At 40.5% G+C, this 19,943-nt stretch overlaps 1 protein-coding gene across 1 annotated transcript in view; it reads right to left on the bottom strand.

Moving 5' to 3' along the window:
- Window positions 1-19,943, bottom strand: part of sema3e (sema domain, immunoglobulin domain (Ig), short basic domain, secreted, (semaphorin) 3E) — a 96,241-nt gene that overhangs the window by 39,500 nt on the left and 36,798 nt on the right. The window contains exons 5-6 of the mRNA XM_060923628.1: window positions 8,504-8,597; window positions 2,355-2,471 (exon numbers count right to left, since the gene is read on the bottom strand). Coding sequence (XP_060779611.1) covers window positions 2,355-2,471; window positions 8,504-8,597 — 211 coding nt within the window. The remainder of the gene's footprint in view (window positions 1-2,354; window positions 2,472-8,503; window positions 8,598-19,943) is intronic.

A 19,943-nucleotide genomic window follows, 5' to 3' on the forward strand; every position in this document is an offset into this window, starting at 1 on the left:
CGATTTTATGAAATCGAAAGGCCGTCGAGCTTTAAATGTGATTCCATGTAATGGTTACTCTTCTTTTCTTTCCAGCTTGATACCAACATGCGTCTGAGATAAAATTGTTTTTGCTCAATGCATAAAGCAGTGCTTCCCAATCCTGGTCCTAGAGTACTTCTAGTTAGATTTTTTTTTTTCCCTGCACACACGATCCAAATAATCATCAAATTATCAGACCTACCTTAGAGGTTATTTCCTGATCAGGGTTGGAAACCATGTCATTTGAAAAAGCGTCCTGTGTTTTAGCCTCCTGCTGAGTATGTCCAACTACAATCACCTAACCGTGATATTCAGATGGTGGAACAGGTGGGATAGATTAGAGCCTGGACCCAATATAACTAAAGTATTTTTCCTCTTCAACCACATAAGATTCAGCTCATGAAAGCCTTGATATTGTCCAACATATAATTTGTGTGTCAGTGTGTGCTTCTGCTGCTTCATCTTGAAACAATTTGCATGTTCAATTCAACCTCTTTCTGAAATCATGATGCATTAGAGGAAGGGGTTCTCATACTTTTTTTTTTTTTTGCAGCCAAGAACCCTTTCAGAGTAAAGGACTTCCCAGAGGCTCCATTATGATGAAAGCAAAAAATTTGAAGATTTTAAGCACAGTTGAGTACTTCACAGCTCCAGGGTCCATGGTTCAATCCTGAGCTTAGGTTAGTGTCTGTGTGGAGTTTCTGTTCATGTTCTCCTTATGAGGGTGTTGGTTTCTTTCAGGTTTTCTGGTTTCCTCTCACATTCCAAACACATGCTAGTTGGCAGGCTTGTAGTACTCAAGTCCAGGAGTCTGACTCGTGCCCAAATTTTAAGGACTTTGACTTGACTTGGACTTGAGCACTGATGACTCGGTCTTGGACTCGGACTTGTGTATTAACTGCATTTGGACTCATAAATTGGAGATGAGGAATTGGAGTTTTTCTTTTTTTTGTAACATGCCATAATAATTTGGCATAAGATATTTATAACTACATTAATTTTTATGCTAATTTTGTGCAAGACAATGCACATTCACCTGTTCATACGTCATGTTCGGGAACAAACTAACGTTAACGGCACTAAAATACCTGGAGAGAAGCCCCTAGGACTGTCCGCTTTTCTTATACAGACTTCTCGTGCAGTGGGAAAAAAGTGCACTGCTATGTGTTCCATATATAAAAGAACTATCGAGGAAACGACGGGGACAACCTCGAACTTCAATCATCATTTGGCAAGACTCCACCCAGAGAAGGAAGTGACACGCTATGTTCATTGCTCTGTTGATAGCGGAGCTTGCTGACTGATGAACTAGCTAGTGTTTACCCTTTCTTATGTTATTTACCCTGTTGATAGTAGGCGGGGCTTGCTGAGTGATGAACAAGTTTTTATCTGTAGCCTATTAACTAATATGGGGCAGTCAAGCAGTAATATTAGTGCAATACGGTAGCAGAGACGGTTTCACATAAAGGCAGCAACAGCCACCGTCAAATGGTGCGGTTGGAGTCTTGTTCTCAGACTTGACTCGGACTCGACTCAAAATTTTCTTTAATGACTTGGATTTGAACACTGGGGACTCAAGACTGGACTTGGACTTGAGGTTTAGTGACTTGACTACAACATTGCTGGTAGGTGGGTTGTCTATGCTAAATTACCCTGGGTGTGAATGAGTGTGAGTGTGTGTGCATGGAGCCCTGTGATGGACTGCTGTCCCATTCAGGATATATATTTTAGCCTCACACCCAGTATTCCTGGGAGAGACTCTGGATCCATTTTGACTCTGAGATGAATGAAGCACCTACTGAAGATGAATGAATGAATTAGTATGCCACCTCAGAGAGTTTTTCTTCCTGTTTGGATTAGAGATTCACCAATTTCATTCTGAATATTGGTATCAGGGCAGACATTGGCTTAAAACATAGGATTGGTACATTTTCCAATCTAATCCAGTGACAAATTTTATGTCTTCTGACATGAAACATTAAAGAGAATGACACTAATCATATATGTGAATATAAAAAAAAAAGTTATCCTAAGCTATGTTTTGTTTGTTTGTTTTTTTACAACTCAGATGTTTTGCAATAACAGAAGCTTGTTCCATTACTGAAAGATCTAGAGTATCCAGATCTGTAGTACTGACTTCATATAATGGGAAAAATTGGGACTGATGTAATTCTGTTGTATGTAAAGACAGGATCTGTGTCAAAAGTCTTCATAGAATAAGAAATAGAACTCAATTAACAAGGTGTGTGAGCAAGTAAGTGTTTTTGTAAATTACTGGGACAATGTGTAAGGAAGTAATGGGAAATTAATAGTTCAGGTGTGGGTTCTCTCACCATTTAGCTGCTGTCTGTCTCCTACTTCTGTCCTGGTGTAGCTCTGGCTGCTGAGGCGATACAGTGCTGCATCGTTCTCCCAGTAATCAGTGTATAGCCCTACGAACAGTTGACCTCCTGTTGATCCAAAAAAAGGAAGGATATATCAAAGTTGCTGGATATATACAACCCCATTTCCAAAAAAGAAAGTTGTAACACTGTAAAATATAAATAAAAAACAGAATGCAACTAGAAGGGCACTCAGTAGAGTGCATACCTCTGCCAAGCCACATATCCAGATTTGCATCAAAATCTAATCAATTGTTCCTTGGCCCATGGTCCACCTTTCCTCCAAATTTCATCAAAATCCGTTCACTACTTTTTGAGTTACAATGGGAATAGACAAACAAATGGAGGCAGAAACATAACCTCCTGCAACAAAGTTGGTAGAGGTAATGATTTGCAAATCATGCTACATCTATTTGGAATCTCCGTCTACAAATGCAAAGTGAATGACATATATCAGCAACATCCAGAAACACAATTTAATTCACTGGGCCTGAGCTCAACAAAGATGGACTGATGCAAAATGGAAATGTGTGCTATGGTCTGATGAGTCCACAGTTTAAACTGTTTTGGAAATCATGGACTTCATATCCATCCATCCATCCATCCATCCATCCATTATCTGTAGCTGCTTATCCTATACAGGGTCGCAGGTAAGCTGGAGTCTATCCCAGCTGACTATGGGCAAGGGGCGGGGTACACCTTGGACAAGTTGCCAGGTCATCTCAGGGTTGGACATCATGTCCTCCAAGCTAAAGAGGAAAAGGACCACCCAGATTGTTACCAACACAAAGTTCAAAATTCAGCATCTCTGATGGTTTGGGGGTATGTTAGTGCTCACAGCATGGGTAACTTGCACATCTGTGAAGGCAACATTAATGCTGAAAGGTGCATACAGGTTTTGGAGCAACACATGCTGCCATCCAGACGACGTCTTTTACAAGGATGTCCGTACTTATTCCAGCAAGACAATGCCAAGCCACATTCTACACGTGTTACAACTGTGGCTCCATAGTAAAAGAGTGTAGGAGTTAAACTGGCCTGCCTGCCTCCCATTGAAAATGTGTGGTGCATTATGAAGTGCAAAATATGATAACGGAGTCCTCGGACTGTTGAGGAAGTGAAGTCGTATATCAAGCAAGAATGGGAAAGAATTTCACTTTCAAAACTGAAACAATTAGTCTCCTCAGCTCCCAAATACTGACTGAGAAGAGGTGATGTAACACAGTGGTAAACATGCCCCTGTCCGAACTTTTTTGAAATGTGTTGCATCAAATTCAGAATGAGTGTATACAACCCTGATTCCAAAAAAGTTGGGACAAAGTACAAATTGTAAATAAAAACGGAATGCAATAATTTACAAATCTCAAAAACTGATATTGTATTCACAATAGAACATAGACAACATATCAAATGTTGAAAGTGAGACATTTTGAAATTTCTTGCCAAATATTGGCTCATTTGAAATTTCATGACAGCAACACATCTCAAAAAAGTTGGGACAGGGGCAATAAGAGGCTGGAAAAGTTAAAGGTACAAAAAAGGAACAGCTGGAGGACCAAATTGCAACTCATTAGGTCAATTGGCAATAGGTCATTAACATGACTGGGTATAAAAAGAGCATCTTGGAGGGGCAGCGGCTCTCAGAAGTAAAGATGGGAAGAGGATCACCAATCCCCCTAATTCTGTGCCGACAAATAGTGGAGCAATATCAGAAAGGAGTTCGACAGTGTAAAATTGCAAAGAGTTTGAACGTATCATCATCTACAGTGCATAATATCATCAAAAGATTCAGAGAATCTGGAAGAATCTCTGTGCGTAAGTGTCAAAGCCGGAAAACCATACTGGGTGCCTGTGATCTTCGGGCCCTTAGACGGCACTGCATCACATACAGGCATGCTTCTGTATTGGAAATCACAAAATGGGGTCAGGAATATTTCCAGAGAACATTATCTGTGAACACAATTTACTGTGCCATCCGCCGTTGCCAGCTAAAACTCTATAGTTCAAAGAAGAAGCCGTATCTAAACATGATCCAGAAGCGCAGACATCTTCTCTGGGCCAAGGCTCATTTAAAATGGACTGTGGCAAAGTGGAAAACTGTTCTGTGGTCAGATGAATCAAAATTTGAAGTTCTTTATGGAAATCAGGGACACCGTGTCATTCGGACTAAAGAGGAGAAGAACGACCCAAGTTGTTATCAGCGCTCAGTTCAGAAGCCTGCATCTCTGATGGTATGGGGTTGCATTAGTGCGTGTGGCATGGGCAGCTTACACATCTGGAAAGACACCATCAATGCTGAAAGGTATATCCAGGTTCTAGAGCAACATATGCTCCCATCCAGACGACGTCTCTTTCAGGGAAGACCTTGCATTTTCCAACATGACAATGCCAAACCACATACTGCATCAATTACAGCATCATGGCTGCGTAGAAGAAGGGTCCGGGTACTGAACTGGCCAGCCTGCAGTCCAGATCTTTCACCCATAGAAAACATTTGGCGCATCATAAAACGGAAGATACGACAAAAAAGACCTAAGACAGTTGAGCAACTAGAATCCTACATTAGACAAGAATGGGTTAACATTCCTATCCCTAAACTTGAGCAACTTGTCTCCTCAGTCCCCAGACGTTTACAGACTGTTGTAAAGAGAAAAGGGGATGTCTCACAGTGGTAAACATGGCCTTGTCCCAACTTTTCTGAGATGTGTTGTTGTCATGAAATTTAAAATCACCTAATTTTTCTCTTTAAATGATACATTTTCTCAGTTTAAACATTTGATATGTCATCTATGTTCTATTCTGAATAAAATATGGAATTTTGAAACTTCCACATTATTGCATTCCGTTTTTATTTACAATTTGTACTTTGTCCCAACTTTTTTGGAATCGGGGTTGTATTTACAAAAATAATAAAGTTTCATTTTGACCGTTAAATATCTTGGTTTTGTATTGTATTTATTTGAATACAGGGCCCTGTACTACGAACGGAGGTTAACCTACCCAGAAGCAACCCAGGGTTCCCCTGCTAAACCGGGGTTGACAAAACCTGGTTATCTTGTTTGGGGTTAAACGGTACTACGACGCCAGTTATGAAGTTGATTTATTGAACCTGGTTTAACCTAATCAGGGTTAATGCGCGTTCACGTTAAAGGGGAGGTTATCAGCGCAAATCACCACTGTTCACAATGGCACGGTCGCCGTACTTCACGGAGGAAGAATGCGCTGTCATAATGCAAAGCTACGAGGAGTTCAAAACAACATTAAGAGCAAAATCTAACACAGCGGCTGCCAATAAGGAGCGGTGAGCATGTTGGCAACGAATTGCCGATCGGGTAAATGCGCAAGTACATTCTCCCTTCTACATGTTCCAGAACAGAAGTATAGGATGAGAGAAAGCTTCATGATCAATCACAAGTCACAGAAAATGGTCCTTCGACGTGGCCCCAGTCATATGTAGCTTGTTTAATGTCCGAAAAATCCTGAATAAAATTTGGTATGGTAAATTCATGGAGTAGCCTACTTAAGCTGATCTGTGCACAGAGTCACATGAATTAGGATGACTGACTGTTCAGTCCCTTTGACTAAGTTGGTGTATGTCCTGTGAACATTTCAGAGGCAACAGCAGTGCCAAACGCACCTGGCAACAGGTGAAAATGAAATATAAAAACATCATTCATAATGGTGTGTGTGTGTGCGCGCGTGCAAGCAAGCATTCATTTGCCTTTTATTTATTCAAGTTTTATCTGTTTGCCTAATAGTTCAAATTGTTTTGTATATAGTTTATAATGTTGTTGTGATATTAATGATAATATTGTGGGAAAACTACTTTGCACGGACGTTCATTTAATTTATTCTATCGTCATTTTGTTTGTTCTATTTTTGTGTATTTTATTTATTTATCTGTTTGTCTAGTTGTATCTATTTTTCTAATATATTTTTTGCATTAATAGTTTGTTTTTCCTATTAAAATAATCTTGTGTTCTTGTTATAACTTTATCTATTTATCTGACTGTTTAGTTGTATCTATTTTTATTACAATTTCAATATTTTTAATATAGAAAGTTTGTTTTTTTCTATTAAAATGTTCTTGTGTGATGACTAGTTCTTGTGTTATATTTTTGTATCTATTTTGTATCTCAGACTTAAATGTTTTTGTAAAACAAGTGTTTTTCTATAAAATATTCTTGCGTTCTTGATAACTATGTTCTTGAGTGGGTTCTTTTTTTTTTTTTACAGAAAAGCCGTTCTGCATGGACATTCATTGAAGCCCTCATTGTTTTTTAATGGTTATTTATGAGCGTTTAGGGGTTACAATAATGTAAGTCTAGGTTGCTTTATATAAAAGGTATGTCCAGAAATATTGATGTCACTGTCTAAGCAGAGGGATCTGGCTTCTTTAGACGCTGTCTTCTTAAAACTGAATAAATATTTAAAAAGAGCCAAATGAGCCAGTCTTTTGAACGGCTCTTTTCAAAGAACGGATCACAAAGAGGCGGATCCCATCAAAGAGCCATAAATCCCATCTCTAATCTGCGCTCCGATATCGCACGGGTCATCCAGGTATGCTGGCATTGTCTCTAGAGGAAATGTCGGTGGAGAGGTGGTGTTTAAAAAGGGTGTGGTTAATCGGAAACCTCGGGTTAACCAAGAACATAACCTGAGACGAGCAGGTTTGAGATGCAGCGTAAGTTGCCATGGCAGCATACCTCGGTTTGAACATAACCAACTTTCGTAGTATGGGTTAATCGGGAAGTTACGCTGCACGTGATCAAGTTACTCTCGAAGTTACCCTGGTAAGCCAGAAAACCCGCTTCGTAGTACAGGGCCCAGGTCAAAAAGGATTTGCATTCTGTTTTTATTTATGTTTTACACAACATCCCAACTTTTTTGGAATTGGTGCTGTAAGATTTTAGGTTATTATTTTACTAGCTTAGAATTTGATGTTAGATGGGGGACAGCTTTGTTTAAACCAAAGAGGTTTTTCTTCCTCCCGCAGCATGTACCATACTATTATCATTGTATTTATACTGTTGTTTTTTTTCTTTTCTTTTATTAAATATGTGAAATAAAACAAAAAACAAGCAAAATATGTTAGATTAGATTTGTTTGGGGAAAAAGGTCTCTGAGGGTTAAAGGGGTGGAGTTTAAAAAAATTATTTGTTTGTTTGTTTGTTTGTTTACTCATTGAGCCTGCTCCCATCCCCACCCAAATACACAAAAATCCACCCCAAAATTTATTACTAACAAACTGGGGTGGGTTTCCCAAAAGCCTCTTAACCCAAAGACCATCTTAACTAGAAGAGAGAGTGTTCATTGTGCTGCTTGCTTTACCATTTAACGATTATCTTTGTGCTGCGATACTTTTGGGAAACTCAGGCCTGTTTTGTTGTTGCTGTTTTTCAGCTTTATTATACATTTTTTTTTTCCGAAACAATGGCTTGAACTATTTTTAATTATTTCTCCAGAATTTTCACATAATATTTGTACTAGTAAGAAATGAAAAATGTGAAAAATGGTGATTACTGCATCTCTAAATCTTCAAATCTTCTAAAAAGTTTGATCACAATTCACTTGTTATTCTTTCATATGCCACAAGGTGGCAGCTAAAGAATAAATTAAAAAAAAAACCTCATAGTACAGAACTCCAGACATAACCATGCCAACAGAACCATCAATTTATCATAGCAGTATTAGGAATTATATTTATCGAAAGACATAAAGAGAGAATTAGCGATCTTCTAAAGAGCTTTGTGACCGTTCAGCAGGAAATGAATGAACCCATTATTCACCTCCTATATTTCCCAGTTTCTCCCATTCTCATCCTTGTCCTAATCTGTGGACTCTAACTGAGCGAGCTGATGGATTTGACTTGAAGTGTTTATGTGAGAATTCAGGGGAGGTAGAAAGCCTGAATAGCTGGATAGCCTCCATACTGACTGCCCGGGGCTTGAAACACACAGCTTTCATTGTGGAGCACGCCCGCTTTGAGAAGAGATAGATAGATACTGTAGATATGGAGGAGGGGTGCTTATGAAAGAGGAATCAGAGAGAGAGAGAGAGGGAGAATGAAAAACTGTTTAACAGTGTTGTTGAGTGCTTACTGGACACTGTGGACGTTGTGGGGCTGTTGGGATGAAACGGGGATCTCCCTCTGCCACTCTCAATGTGCTCTGACTCCAGCTGAAACATTCCTTCCTGTTAACACACACAGCACATTTAAAGTAAGTGATGAGATTTGGAAACATTAGATCTGTAACAGAATCGATGGTATCTACAGAGAAAGGGATGAAACAGAATTGGAATTTCAAGCCGATCCTTCTGGGGGAGAGGAAAAACCCAAACATATTAAGCTGATGTTTTTGGCAATTAGTTCAAGTTATTCCTTGCTAATGCCCAGTGTCTTATTCGATTTCACAATAGCAAGTCTGGGAGTGTGAGAGATAACACATGCTAGCAAACCTTGCTACTGATTTCTCTGAACAACATAATGTGAGGTAACTTGCTAATATCCTTCCTTACTAGCTTATGAGCCTAATGTTAAAAAGCTTGAAGATTTACTCAATGACTTAATGTTAATTAGTTTGCTAGCAACATCAGCTACCAAATTACACAATAACCTAATTTTAGATAGCTTTCTAGTGCTTGATTTCATCTCATATCATCTCTAGCCACTTTATCCTGTTCTACAGGGTTGCAGGCAAGCTGGAGTCTATCCCAGCTGACTACGGGCGAAAGGCGGGGTACACCCTGGACAAGTCGCCAGGTCATCACAGGGCTGACACATAGACACAGACAACCATTCACACTCACATTCACACCTACGGTCAATTTAGAGTCACCAGTTAACCTAACCTGCATGTCTTTGGACTGTGGGGGAAACCAGAGCACCCGGAGGAAACCCACGCGGACACGGGGAGAACATGCAAACTCTGCACAGAAAGGCCCTCATCGGCCACGGGGCTCGAACCCAGACCTTCTTGCTGTGAGGCGGCAGCACTAACCACTACACCACCGTGTCGCCGCTTGATTTCAATTACATGATATAATATTTAGCCTAACATGAGCTAGCTTGGGTGGCACAGTGGTGCAGTAGTTAGCATTGTCACGTGATAGCAAGCAGGTTCCAGGTTTGAACCTGCTGGTCGACTGGGGCCTTTCTGTGTGAAGTTTGCATGTTCTCATTGTGCCTGCACAGGTTTCTTCCAGGTGATCCAGTTTCCTCCCACAGTCCAAAGACAAAGATTGGGTCAACTGGCTACTCTAAATTGCCCATAGCTGTGAATGGCTGTCTGTCTCTCTGTGGTAGTCCCATGATAGACTGACGGCCTGTCCAGGGTGTACCCCAACTCTTGTCGAGCTCAACCATGACCCACAATGGAAAAGTAGTATCAAAGCTAGCTTGGTAGCATTGTGTCAAACCCCTGCTGAAAAATCCAACTTAGTTTGACCAACTGGTAGACCATCTTTGCCAGATGGAAAGTTGTTTTTTAGGGTTCTCATCATTTGACCAGAATGTTCCAGATTTTCTTCTGGCCTTGTGTTATTTTCTTAAAGATAACTTCTCCATGTTGGAGCATTAGTAGCAGTAATTCATAAATTGTTCTTTTTTTTACTAGCAGTTACTAATACTAGTAGTACTACTAAAGTCAAATAGCTATTGGAGAGATGATATTAGTTAAATTAATGACTTAGCTAGCAACATTAGCACATTTGTTTAGCTAGCCTGATTGCGCGTTACTTTACCCAGCATTAATTATATAGTTTGCAAGCAAACATGGCAAACTACTGCAGTCAAAATAACTACTGGGGCGATATCATTAGCTAAATTAACTTGTAATGTAGCACCATTAGCATAGCTGTGTTTAGCTGGCTGGCTAACTTATCTAATGTTATATAGCTCTGCATCATTGCCAATGCTGTCTTATCTGGGTGCAACTATGTATTTCATTTTATTTGATTCTTTCCGTCAGTCTTTGTTAATTCAGTAACAATCATTTCAAATATATTTTAAAATCTCACTTTTCTGAAAGAAGTACCGCAAACCTCTAACAAAATCCTAAAGCCACAGAACAGGACTTCAAATCCAGTGTGTCTGTCTTCAGTGTGTCTTATCTGATTGGATTTGGCCTGTTGTGGTTTGTAGAAAATGCTTTCAAGCCATTCCTATAAACATAGATCTGGAGCAGGATGGGCAGAAGATCACAGAGAGCGAGGCATCAATCAGTCTGTCAACATCTAATGCAGTCTATCATACATCCTAATCTATTCACACTGTCACTATCAGGATGTATTACACAACCTATCCATCATACCACACACACACACACACACACACCTCCATTTCACACTTAGACACTCCATTTTCAGTAATCTCATGGGAAATATTACATCCAGGTGAATAAATGAACAGTGAAATATGAATCTTGGAAGAGAAGAAGTGCACTGTACAAACACACACATGCATTTACACACCTCTACAGACCATCCTGTTACGATGATGTATCAGGGTCATTGTAAGTAAAAAATAAATAAATCTCATCTCATCTCATTATCTCTAGCCGCTTTATCCTGTCCTACAGGGTCGCAGGCAAGCTGGAGCCTATCCCAGCTGACTACGGGCGAAAGACGGGGTACACCCTGGACAAGTCGCCAGGTCATCACAGGGCTGACACATAGACACAGACAACCATTCACACTCACATTCACACCTACGCTCAATTTAGAGTCACCAGTTAACCTAACCTGCATGTCTTTGGACTGTGGGGGAAACCGGAGCACCCGGAGGAAACCCACGCGGACACGGGGAGAACATGCAAACTCCACACAGAAAGGCCCTCGCCGGCCACGGGGCTCGAACCTGGACCTTCTTGCTGTGAGGCGACAGCGCTAACCACTACACCACCGTGCCACCCAAAAATAAATAAATAAATAAATAAATAAATCCATATATATGGAGCTGAGTAGGGGGTAATATTCTGGGGGGGGGGGACCCCTCAGAATTTCCGATATTAAAGTAGTAAATTTACAAGAAAGAAACTTGGATATTCTCCAAGATTATAAAGTTATAAGTTTGTGAGGGGAAAAAAAATCTCAGAAATTCTAAGACTAAAATATTATACATTTATGAGAAAAAAATGTAGTTTTTTAATTCTATTTATTATTTTTTTACATTTATTTATTTTTTGTCAGGGAACCAGATAGCTTCACTTGACCCAACATCACAGACACCACAGCTGAGCTGAGTTATAGGAAATGCATTCTTTCTTCCTTGATCACACAAGATGAATAAAGCGCTACAAAATATTCAACTAGAATTTCCAGATTTCCCAGAATGCTCTGCTGCCAGGAAGAATGTCATTGTTGTCTCAAAGAATTTTTGAGTTTGTTTTTTTTTCCTCTCAAATTTATGACATTATAATCTCAGAGAATATCTATTTTTTTTCCTTTTGAATTTACGACTTTAATCTCAGAAATTCTAAGTTTTTTTTTTTTTAATATTACCCCCTCCCTCAACTCCATTTTTTGAACCTATATTGGCCCTAATATACCGTTGCACCCTATAGACATCAGTAGATGTCCTAAATATTTTTCCTTACCAACACATATCTTAAACAAGCATTGCCAGGCAAAACAAATCTCACCTGGCAGCACTTATTTTATATCTATATGTTGATAATGATTTTCTCAGATTTAGATTTTGAATCAGAATCATATGTTTGTGAAAGACAGCATTACAGTCAGACCCAGAATCACATGTGTTTGTGAGAAAGAGAAATAGAATCAGAACCAGAACCAGAAGGAAGATATTGTGGAAAAAAAAAAAAAAAACTTTTTCTTGACCTTGACTGGATGACCCTCAGAATGCTGGTGGTTCCGTTTGAGATCAATGCCCATCTATCCTAAAAGTTTCATGAAGATTGGTCCAGCCCTTCATCCATCCATTATCTGTAGCCGCTTATCCTGTACAGGGTTATGGGCAAGCTTGAGCCTATCCCAGCTGACTATGGGCGAGAGGCGGGGTACACCGCGGACAAGTCGCCAGGTCATCACAGGGCTGACACATAGACACAGACAACCATTCACACTCACATTCACACCTACGGTCAATTTAGAGTCACCAGTTAACCTAACCTGCATGTCTTTGGACTGTGGGGGAAACTGGAGCACCCGGAGGAAACCCACACGGACACGGGGAGAACATGCAAACTCCATACAGAAAGGCCCCCATCAGCCGCTGCGCTTGAACCCAGGACTTTCTTGCTGTGATGCGACAGTGCTAACCGCTGCACCACCGTGCTGGATTGGTCCAGCTGTTTTCCCGTAATGTTGCTAACAAAAAAGCAAAGAAACCCCATTGAAAACAATACCTCGCCCCCGGTGGACTCTGTCCAGGGTGAGGTAATAAAATGAATAATAAATGTGTGATTAAATAGATAATACATTTCCCCTCCCTCTTTTTGAAAAGACAATATATGAAATTGGAGAGTGAAAAATTAAAAGAACGGAGAGGGTCATATTTAATTGTTGCTGTGGGTTTTTTGTAGCATTACTTATTTCCTGTCTATCCTGTAATTATTGTTTGAAAAAGGCTCCATAGTGTTTAAAATTAGCCTCGATGGGGTTATAATGCAAAAATAAGACAACGGTAGACTGAATCAAATATGCAACTAGGCTAATCAGGGTTGCGTTTATTTTTCTTCCACTGACTCACTGCCTCCAGGTAATAAATACGAATGCTAAAGTACAAGATATTTACTTAAAATCCACTGACATAAATAAACTGTGGTGGTTTTTGTGTCCACAGACATGAATGTGGTTCATTGACCATTGATTAGATAACTAGCTGTAGACAGAGAAGCAGGATCATGGAAATGACAATAATATGCTTTAGAAGCATCACAACTACAGTACCAGTGTTCTTCTGGGACATCTCTCTCTCTCTCTCTCTCTCTCCTCTCTCTCTCTTTCTCTAACACATGGTTCACATTTGCAGGGCATATGGTGTGTAATTAGGTAGTGTGTGTGTGTGTGTGTGTGTGTGTGTGTGTGTGTGAGAGAGAGAGAGAGAGAGAGCAGGTTATTGAAGTTATTTCATATTATATGTTCCCCACAGTAAATACATAGGCTCTAAAGAAATGAGAGTATGATATTTATATTACAGTCATGCATTCTGAGGCTGTCAGTTTTATTACAGTGAATGTTTTCTCTAATATCTTTGCAGTTCTCCTCAAAGTGACTACGGAGCTGCCATTTTTATTCAGAGATTTATACACTCACTGGCCACTTTATGAGGAACACCCATACATCCACCTGCTATTTGATGCAGTGATCTAATCAGCCGATCTCTTGGCAGCAGCACAGTGCATAAAATCATGCAGATACAAATCGAGAGCTTCAGTTAATGTTCACTTCAAACATCAGAACGGGAAAAAGATTATGATCTCTGTGACTTTCACTTTGGCATGGGTGTTAGTTTGAACCTGACGGACTGGTTTGAGTATTTTAGAAACTGTTCCTGATCTCCTGGGGTTTTCACACACTACAGTCTCTGGAGTTCACACAGACTGGTGCAAAAAACAAATAACATTGAGTGTATAACAGTTCTGTGGGTGGAAACAAACGCCTTGTTGATAAGAGAGGTCAGAGGAAAATGGCCAGATTGGTTCGAGCTGCCAGGAAGGATATAGTAACTCATAGCAACTCTTTATAACCGTGGTGAGCAGAAAAGGACCTCAGCATGCAACAGCAGAAGGCCACATTGGGTTCCACTCCTGCAGCCAAGAACAGGAGTCTTAGAATCAAGAACAAGTTCCTATTAAAGTGGCCGGTGAGTGTATTTTGTGTGGAATACAGGATGATGTAAATGTAAAAGAATGGTATTTTATAGTGATGAAATGATAAAGGACAGTATAAATAACTGGCTGAATAGTGTACTTTCAAAATATTCAGCGTAATCATCAAAATTTTCCCTTTCATGCAGTTTCGGGGTCTTCAAGTAGGGCATGACCTCATCATCATCATCATCATCTTGCGGCCTCAGCCAAGATTTACAATTCGCTTCGGCAAATTGTGGCAGGCAGGTCTTCCAGCTTCATACCAGTGTCCCTTGTGATGGTGTCAGGAAACATTAGCTTTCTTCCTTTAAAGCTTCTATGAAATAATCTGAGATTATATCTCGCTGTGCCCAAAATGCATGGCCTGCGTACTGGCCTCTGTGTTGAGCAAGATGTCCCGGGCATGGCCTAAACCAGAAAATCAATCTCTCTCTCTCTCTCTCTCTCTCTCGATATTGAAAGAAACTTGGTAAAATGTGGGAAGCTGATGTGCAATGTGTCTGTGAAGTGGCCTCTTTATAAGAATGTAGAAGTGTGTGATGTGCCACATTACACACACACACACACATACACATATATATATATATATATATATATATATACACACACACAGTATATATATATATATATCAGTAGCGGCTGGCTTTTGTAAAAGTGAGGGAGGAAGGAATGCTTGGTTGAAGGTCACGGGCCCCAATGCGACCGCACCTGCTGGACCGGCTATAGTTACACGCACGGGTTGAGTTGATAATAGTTGAAAAACCTATCATTTTAACGGGGTGTGTACACTTTTTATAGCTGCTGTACACATTACTTTCAGGTGTTCAACACATCTTTCTCTTTCAAAATTCTCTCAAAATCTTCCGTATTTAATGAAGCAAACCTGGCGGCCATGTTTGTAGCTCAGCCCATGGAAGGGTTTTGCAAGCAAAACATTCACCACGTCCTCTGTTTCCATTACTTTATTCATAGAATATTTATAACATAGTCAATCCACTTCCACCTCGCCGTTCTCACTCTGACTGCCGAAGTGCCCAAGTCACCGGATCTAGAAGTTAAGTTTGATAAGATAACCCCTCCCCCCAGGCAGCTAAGGCCTCTACTTATTGGTTCATTGCGCAACTAGGGCTGCAGCCTATTGGTTGATATTTTGTAGCACTTGTCAGATCTCTTAGCTAGTCCCACCCTCTTAGAGGAGGATTTTCCTCCTCTCTCTCATTGAAGTCTATGTTAACCACGAGCCGCCAGTGCCGGAGACTGTTTGAATCGGAGTGAATGGGAGCCGAAGGGAGGAAGATCCTCCGTGCAGTAATTTCTAATAGCGAGCGATAGGGGGTGCTAATGTAATTTCACCCAGAGAAACAAATATAATGTACATGTCGTATTTGGCAGTAAAATAGTAATATTCAAGGACAGCAATTCATTAAATTGGTCAAGACAATTTCAACTTTTTATTCTTAGAATTTTTAAGGAGGATCTTCCTCCCTCTCCTCACTGGAGAAGCCACCTGTGATATATATATAGGGCGGCACGGTGGTGTAATGGTTAGCGCTGTCGCCTCACAGCAAGAAGGCCCGGGTTCCGGCAAGGGCCTTTCTGTGTGGAGTTTGTTCTCCCCGTGTCCGCGTGGGTTTCCTCCGGGTGCTCCGGTTTCCCCCACAGTCCAAAGACATGCAGGTTAGGTTAACTGGTGACTCTAAATTGACCGTAGGTGTGAATGTGAGTGTGAATGGTTGTCTGTGTCTATGTGTCGGCCCTGTGATGACCTGGCGACTTGTCCAGGGTGTACCCCGCCTTTCGCCTGTAGTCAGCTGGGATAGGCTCCAGCTTGCCTGCGACCCTGTAGAACAGGATAAAGCGGCTACAGATAATGAGATGAGATGATATATATATATATATATATATATATATATGTATGTGTGTGTGTGTGTGTGTGTATATATATATCTGTGAGTGTTTTGTCTATTTCTTATCTAGAGTGTTTATACTGTTTATATTGTTTATTTCAGTTATTCTATTTTTATTTATTGCATTGCCTGTTTGCACCGTGGGTCAGAGAGGACTGAAATTTCATCTGTGCTGTATGTCGAGCATGTATAGCATATTTGACAATAAAGTTGACTTGACTTGACACTGCTATAAAAGCGAGCAGAAATCTGCAATATAATAATTGCATTTTGAGGTTTGGAGACACAACCAGAGCAGAGTGTGTGTGTGTGTGTGTGTAGATTCCATCCATTGTGAATTTAACTCTCAATCCAGCTCTGCTTTGTGTCCTCAGTCTCACTTGTCATCACATGCACATCTGCATGCCATCACCACTCTCACCCTCACCTCAAGGTGACTGTGTGTGAGTGTCAGACTGTGTTAGTGTATCAACAGTTACATCTTGTGTGTCTGTGTTTATATCCATCTGTTTTCTTCATTCTGAGTGCGAGGAACATTATGCCCTAGCGGAACTCTGGTAGCTCATTGCCTCTGAGCTTTCCTCTTAGCCTGAGTGGTTTTCCTCTTTGCAGCTGAGCACTGGGGTTATCAGGTGCTCTGCTCAGACCTGCCTCCTCTAATTACCCTCGCTCTGATCTCCTGCCCCTTACCACAAGCCAAAGGCAAACTTGTAACTTTTCCCGAAGGAAATAAGCATGAGAACCTCACACTGAGCATTAAGAGCACAGGAAGAAAAGACATCAAGTGTGAAGTAGCTACTCTTTATTTTACTGGTTATGAAAAAACTGTAAAAAAATTGTCAAGAAAGAACACAATATAGTTTTTACGAGAGTATTTGTTAATTACTGAAAGGATAATGATGTTACTGCATACTGTAATGCCATGATGTATGTGTTATCGTCATTAACTCTTTCATCCATGTGATTATGTGGATAATTATGTATGTATGTATGTATTTACTTGTAAATATTGTTTATTTTATTTGCATTCATTCATTCAGTTCAGACTAACAAAATCACTGGCGTTACACGTTTTTCCCTTTTCAGGATGCTTTTGCTAGCGAACTGATGATAATAATGTTCGGCCAGCTTGGTTTACTCCTCACACTGGATCCACATTATGTGATGTTTCAAATAAAAATTCAGATGAAAATTGTGTTGTGTCAGTAACCAGGTTTCCATTGCAGTTTTGTAGACAATAAAAGCGATATTTAAAAGATTTCGACAAAACACAATTGCGACTACTCTGCGTTTCCATTAAGTGAGGTGATGCGATTAAAGCTGCATTTTCTCCTCTCACGACAGTGCTCTTTTTTCAGAAAGGTAGCTTTTCCATTTGTTCATGTCATACATGTGACTTAAATGTGAAAAAATGTGTTTCATTTCAATTTTGCGAAATATTGCTTTATCGAAATGTCTGAAAAATCACCTCGTGCAAGCGTAAAAACTATTTTGCGATAGTTGAGAGTTGGGCAGCGTGGTGGTGTAGTGGTTAGCACTGTCACCTCACAGCAAGAAGGTTCTGGGTTCGAGCTCAGCGGCCAACGAGGGCCTTTCTGTGCGGAGTTCGCATGTTCTCCCCGTGTCCGCGTGGGTTTCCTCCGGGTGCTCCGGTTTCCCCCACAGTCCAAAGACATGCAGGTTAGGTTAACTGGTGACTCTAAATTGACCGTAGGTGTGAATGTGAGTATGAATGGTTGTCTGTGTCTATGTCTCAGCCCTGTGATGACCTGGTGACTTGTCCAGGGTGTACCCCGCCTTTCGCCCGTAGTCAGCTGGGATAGGCTCCAGCTTGCCTGCGACCCTGTAGAACAGGATAAAGCGGCTAGAGATAATGAGAATGAGATATATTATTTAATTGTTTAAAATAGTTTTCATCGAGTAAATAATTAATTATAGTTAATAGGATGAGCCCAGACCTTAGGATTAAACTACAGCATCAATTTAAACTTTTTTTTTTTTTTTTTAATATATAATCGTAAACATATGGGCATGGCATCCCCTATACATGACACACACATGTTTAAAGACAGTGGGAGGAGAGACACAACACAATACTATGATTGTGTAAAAGTGGTTCAGGCCAGCCAGAGGTCTCCAACATATGGAAAAAAGATTTTTACCCCTCAGCCTTTTATGTTTCTTCCAAACATTTGTTTTTTGCTTCAAATAAACCTCCAGGCCCTGTGATTAGCCACTCTGTAATTTGGCTGGCGTTCTCCAGAGAGGATGAGACTGTTTGTTTTTGGTCGCCTGAATGTTTAGTCACGGATTTGAAGCGAGTGAAAATGATAAAATATCCCATCACTGAGGTCTAAACAAACTTTTCTTTTAAAATGGTCTACAGTAAAGCCATGACTGTCAACACTGTCACTTTTTTCGACATTAAGCATGAATTAAATCAGTCGCAGCCTTGAGGTTAAATCAAATCAATTTTCTGTCATTGCAGCCAGACTCAAAATCTATACGGTGGATTTAACCAATGACTTCACACATGTGACTGACACTGTGGTTGAACGAGATGTTTCCAGCCTTTTTTTTTTTTTTTTTCTGGTGTAAGGAATACTGCAGTTCTCGTGAGTCACTATGACAAATTCTCCAGCAGAGGAAAACATATCCATTCCAAGACACGTGTTCGTTAATGATCACCAGAGAGGACTAAAACATTTCACTGACCATTGTGCTGCTTTTGACCACACCCATCTGCCTCAGGCACGCATACAGTGTAACTCTCCTAAAAACAGTCTCTGTGGACAAAACGTCAGCTTTAAACCATTGCTTTAATCATGTTAACATAACAATCAGAACACGTCTCCGTGTTCCTCTGACCAGGAATATTAACTGCTCGCCTTTTGCAGCTTTTCAGTAATAGAAATACGTGATCTTGCTGTCAAAGGACGAAAATTAAATGTACCTGAATTCCTTACTCAAGGAATTAAGCACACTTCCAACATCTTCACTTCAGGAAGTATAAACTCTCATATTTACCTAAAGTGTGAAACTAAAAGTGTGAGAATGTTTCACAAAACTCATCCACCTTAAATCACACACTTACTTTAGTTGCTGATGGAAAATTAGTGCCTCTTTCACTAAGGAACTTGGGAAAATATTAGCTAAGACTCACTAACAACAACTAGCTTTATTGCTAGTCTATGAGTGTTAGCTAGTCTGATAATAACTCTAAAAATACAAACAAGCTAAATGCTAATCACTAGCTGTCACAGTACAAAGGACTATCTCATCTCATCATCTCTAGCCGCTTTATCCTTCTACAGGGTCGCAGGCAAGCTGGAGCCTATCCCAGCTGACTACGGGCAAAAGGCGGGGTACACCCTGGACAAGTCACCAGGTCATCACAGGGCTGACACATAGACACAGACAACCATTCACACCTACGGTCAATTTAGAGTCACCAGTTACCTAACCTGCATGTCTTTGGGGGAAACCGGAGCAAATCCACGCAGACAACATGCAAACTCCGCACAGAAAGGCCCTCGCCGGCCCTGGGGCTCGAACCCAGGACCTTCTTGCTGTGAGGCAACAGCGCTAACCACTACACCACCGTGCCGCCCTACAAAGGCCTATGATAAATACAAAAGGTATAAGCACGGGTGCAGATAGAGGGGGGGACGGGGGGGATTCGTCCCACCCAGATTTAAATTCACCTCGTTCGGTCCCCCCCACTTATAGGGAGGAAAAAACGTCTATGCTGTCTTTCTTTGCATAAGGCAAACCTCACGGAAAAATCAAAAGACTAATTA

This window comes from Neoarius graeffei, chromosome 6 (genome assembly GCF_027579695.1).
Source record: "Neoarius graeffei isolate fNeoGra1 chromosome 6, fNeoGra1.pri, whole genome shotgun sequence".
Classification (NCBI taxonomy): domain Eukaryota; kingdom Metazoa; phylum Chordata; class Actinopteri; order Siluriformes; family Ariidae; genus Neoarius; species Neoarius graeffei.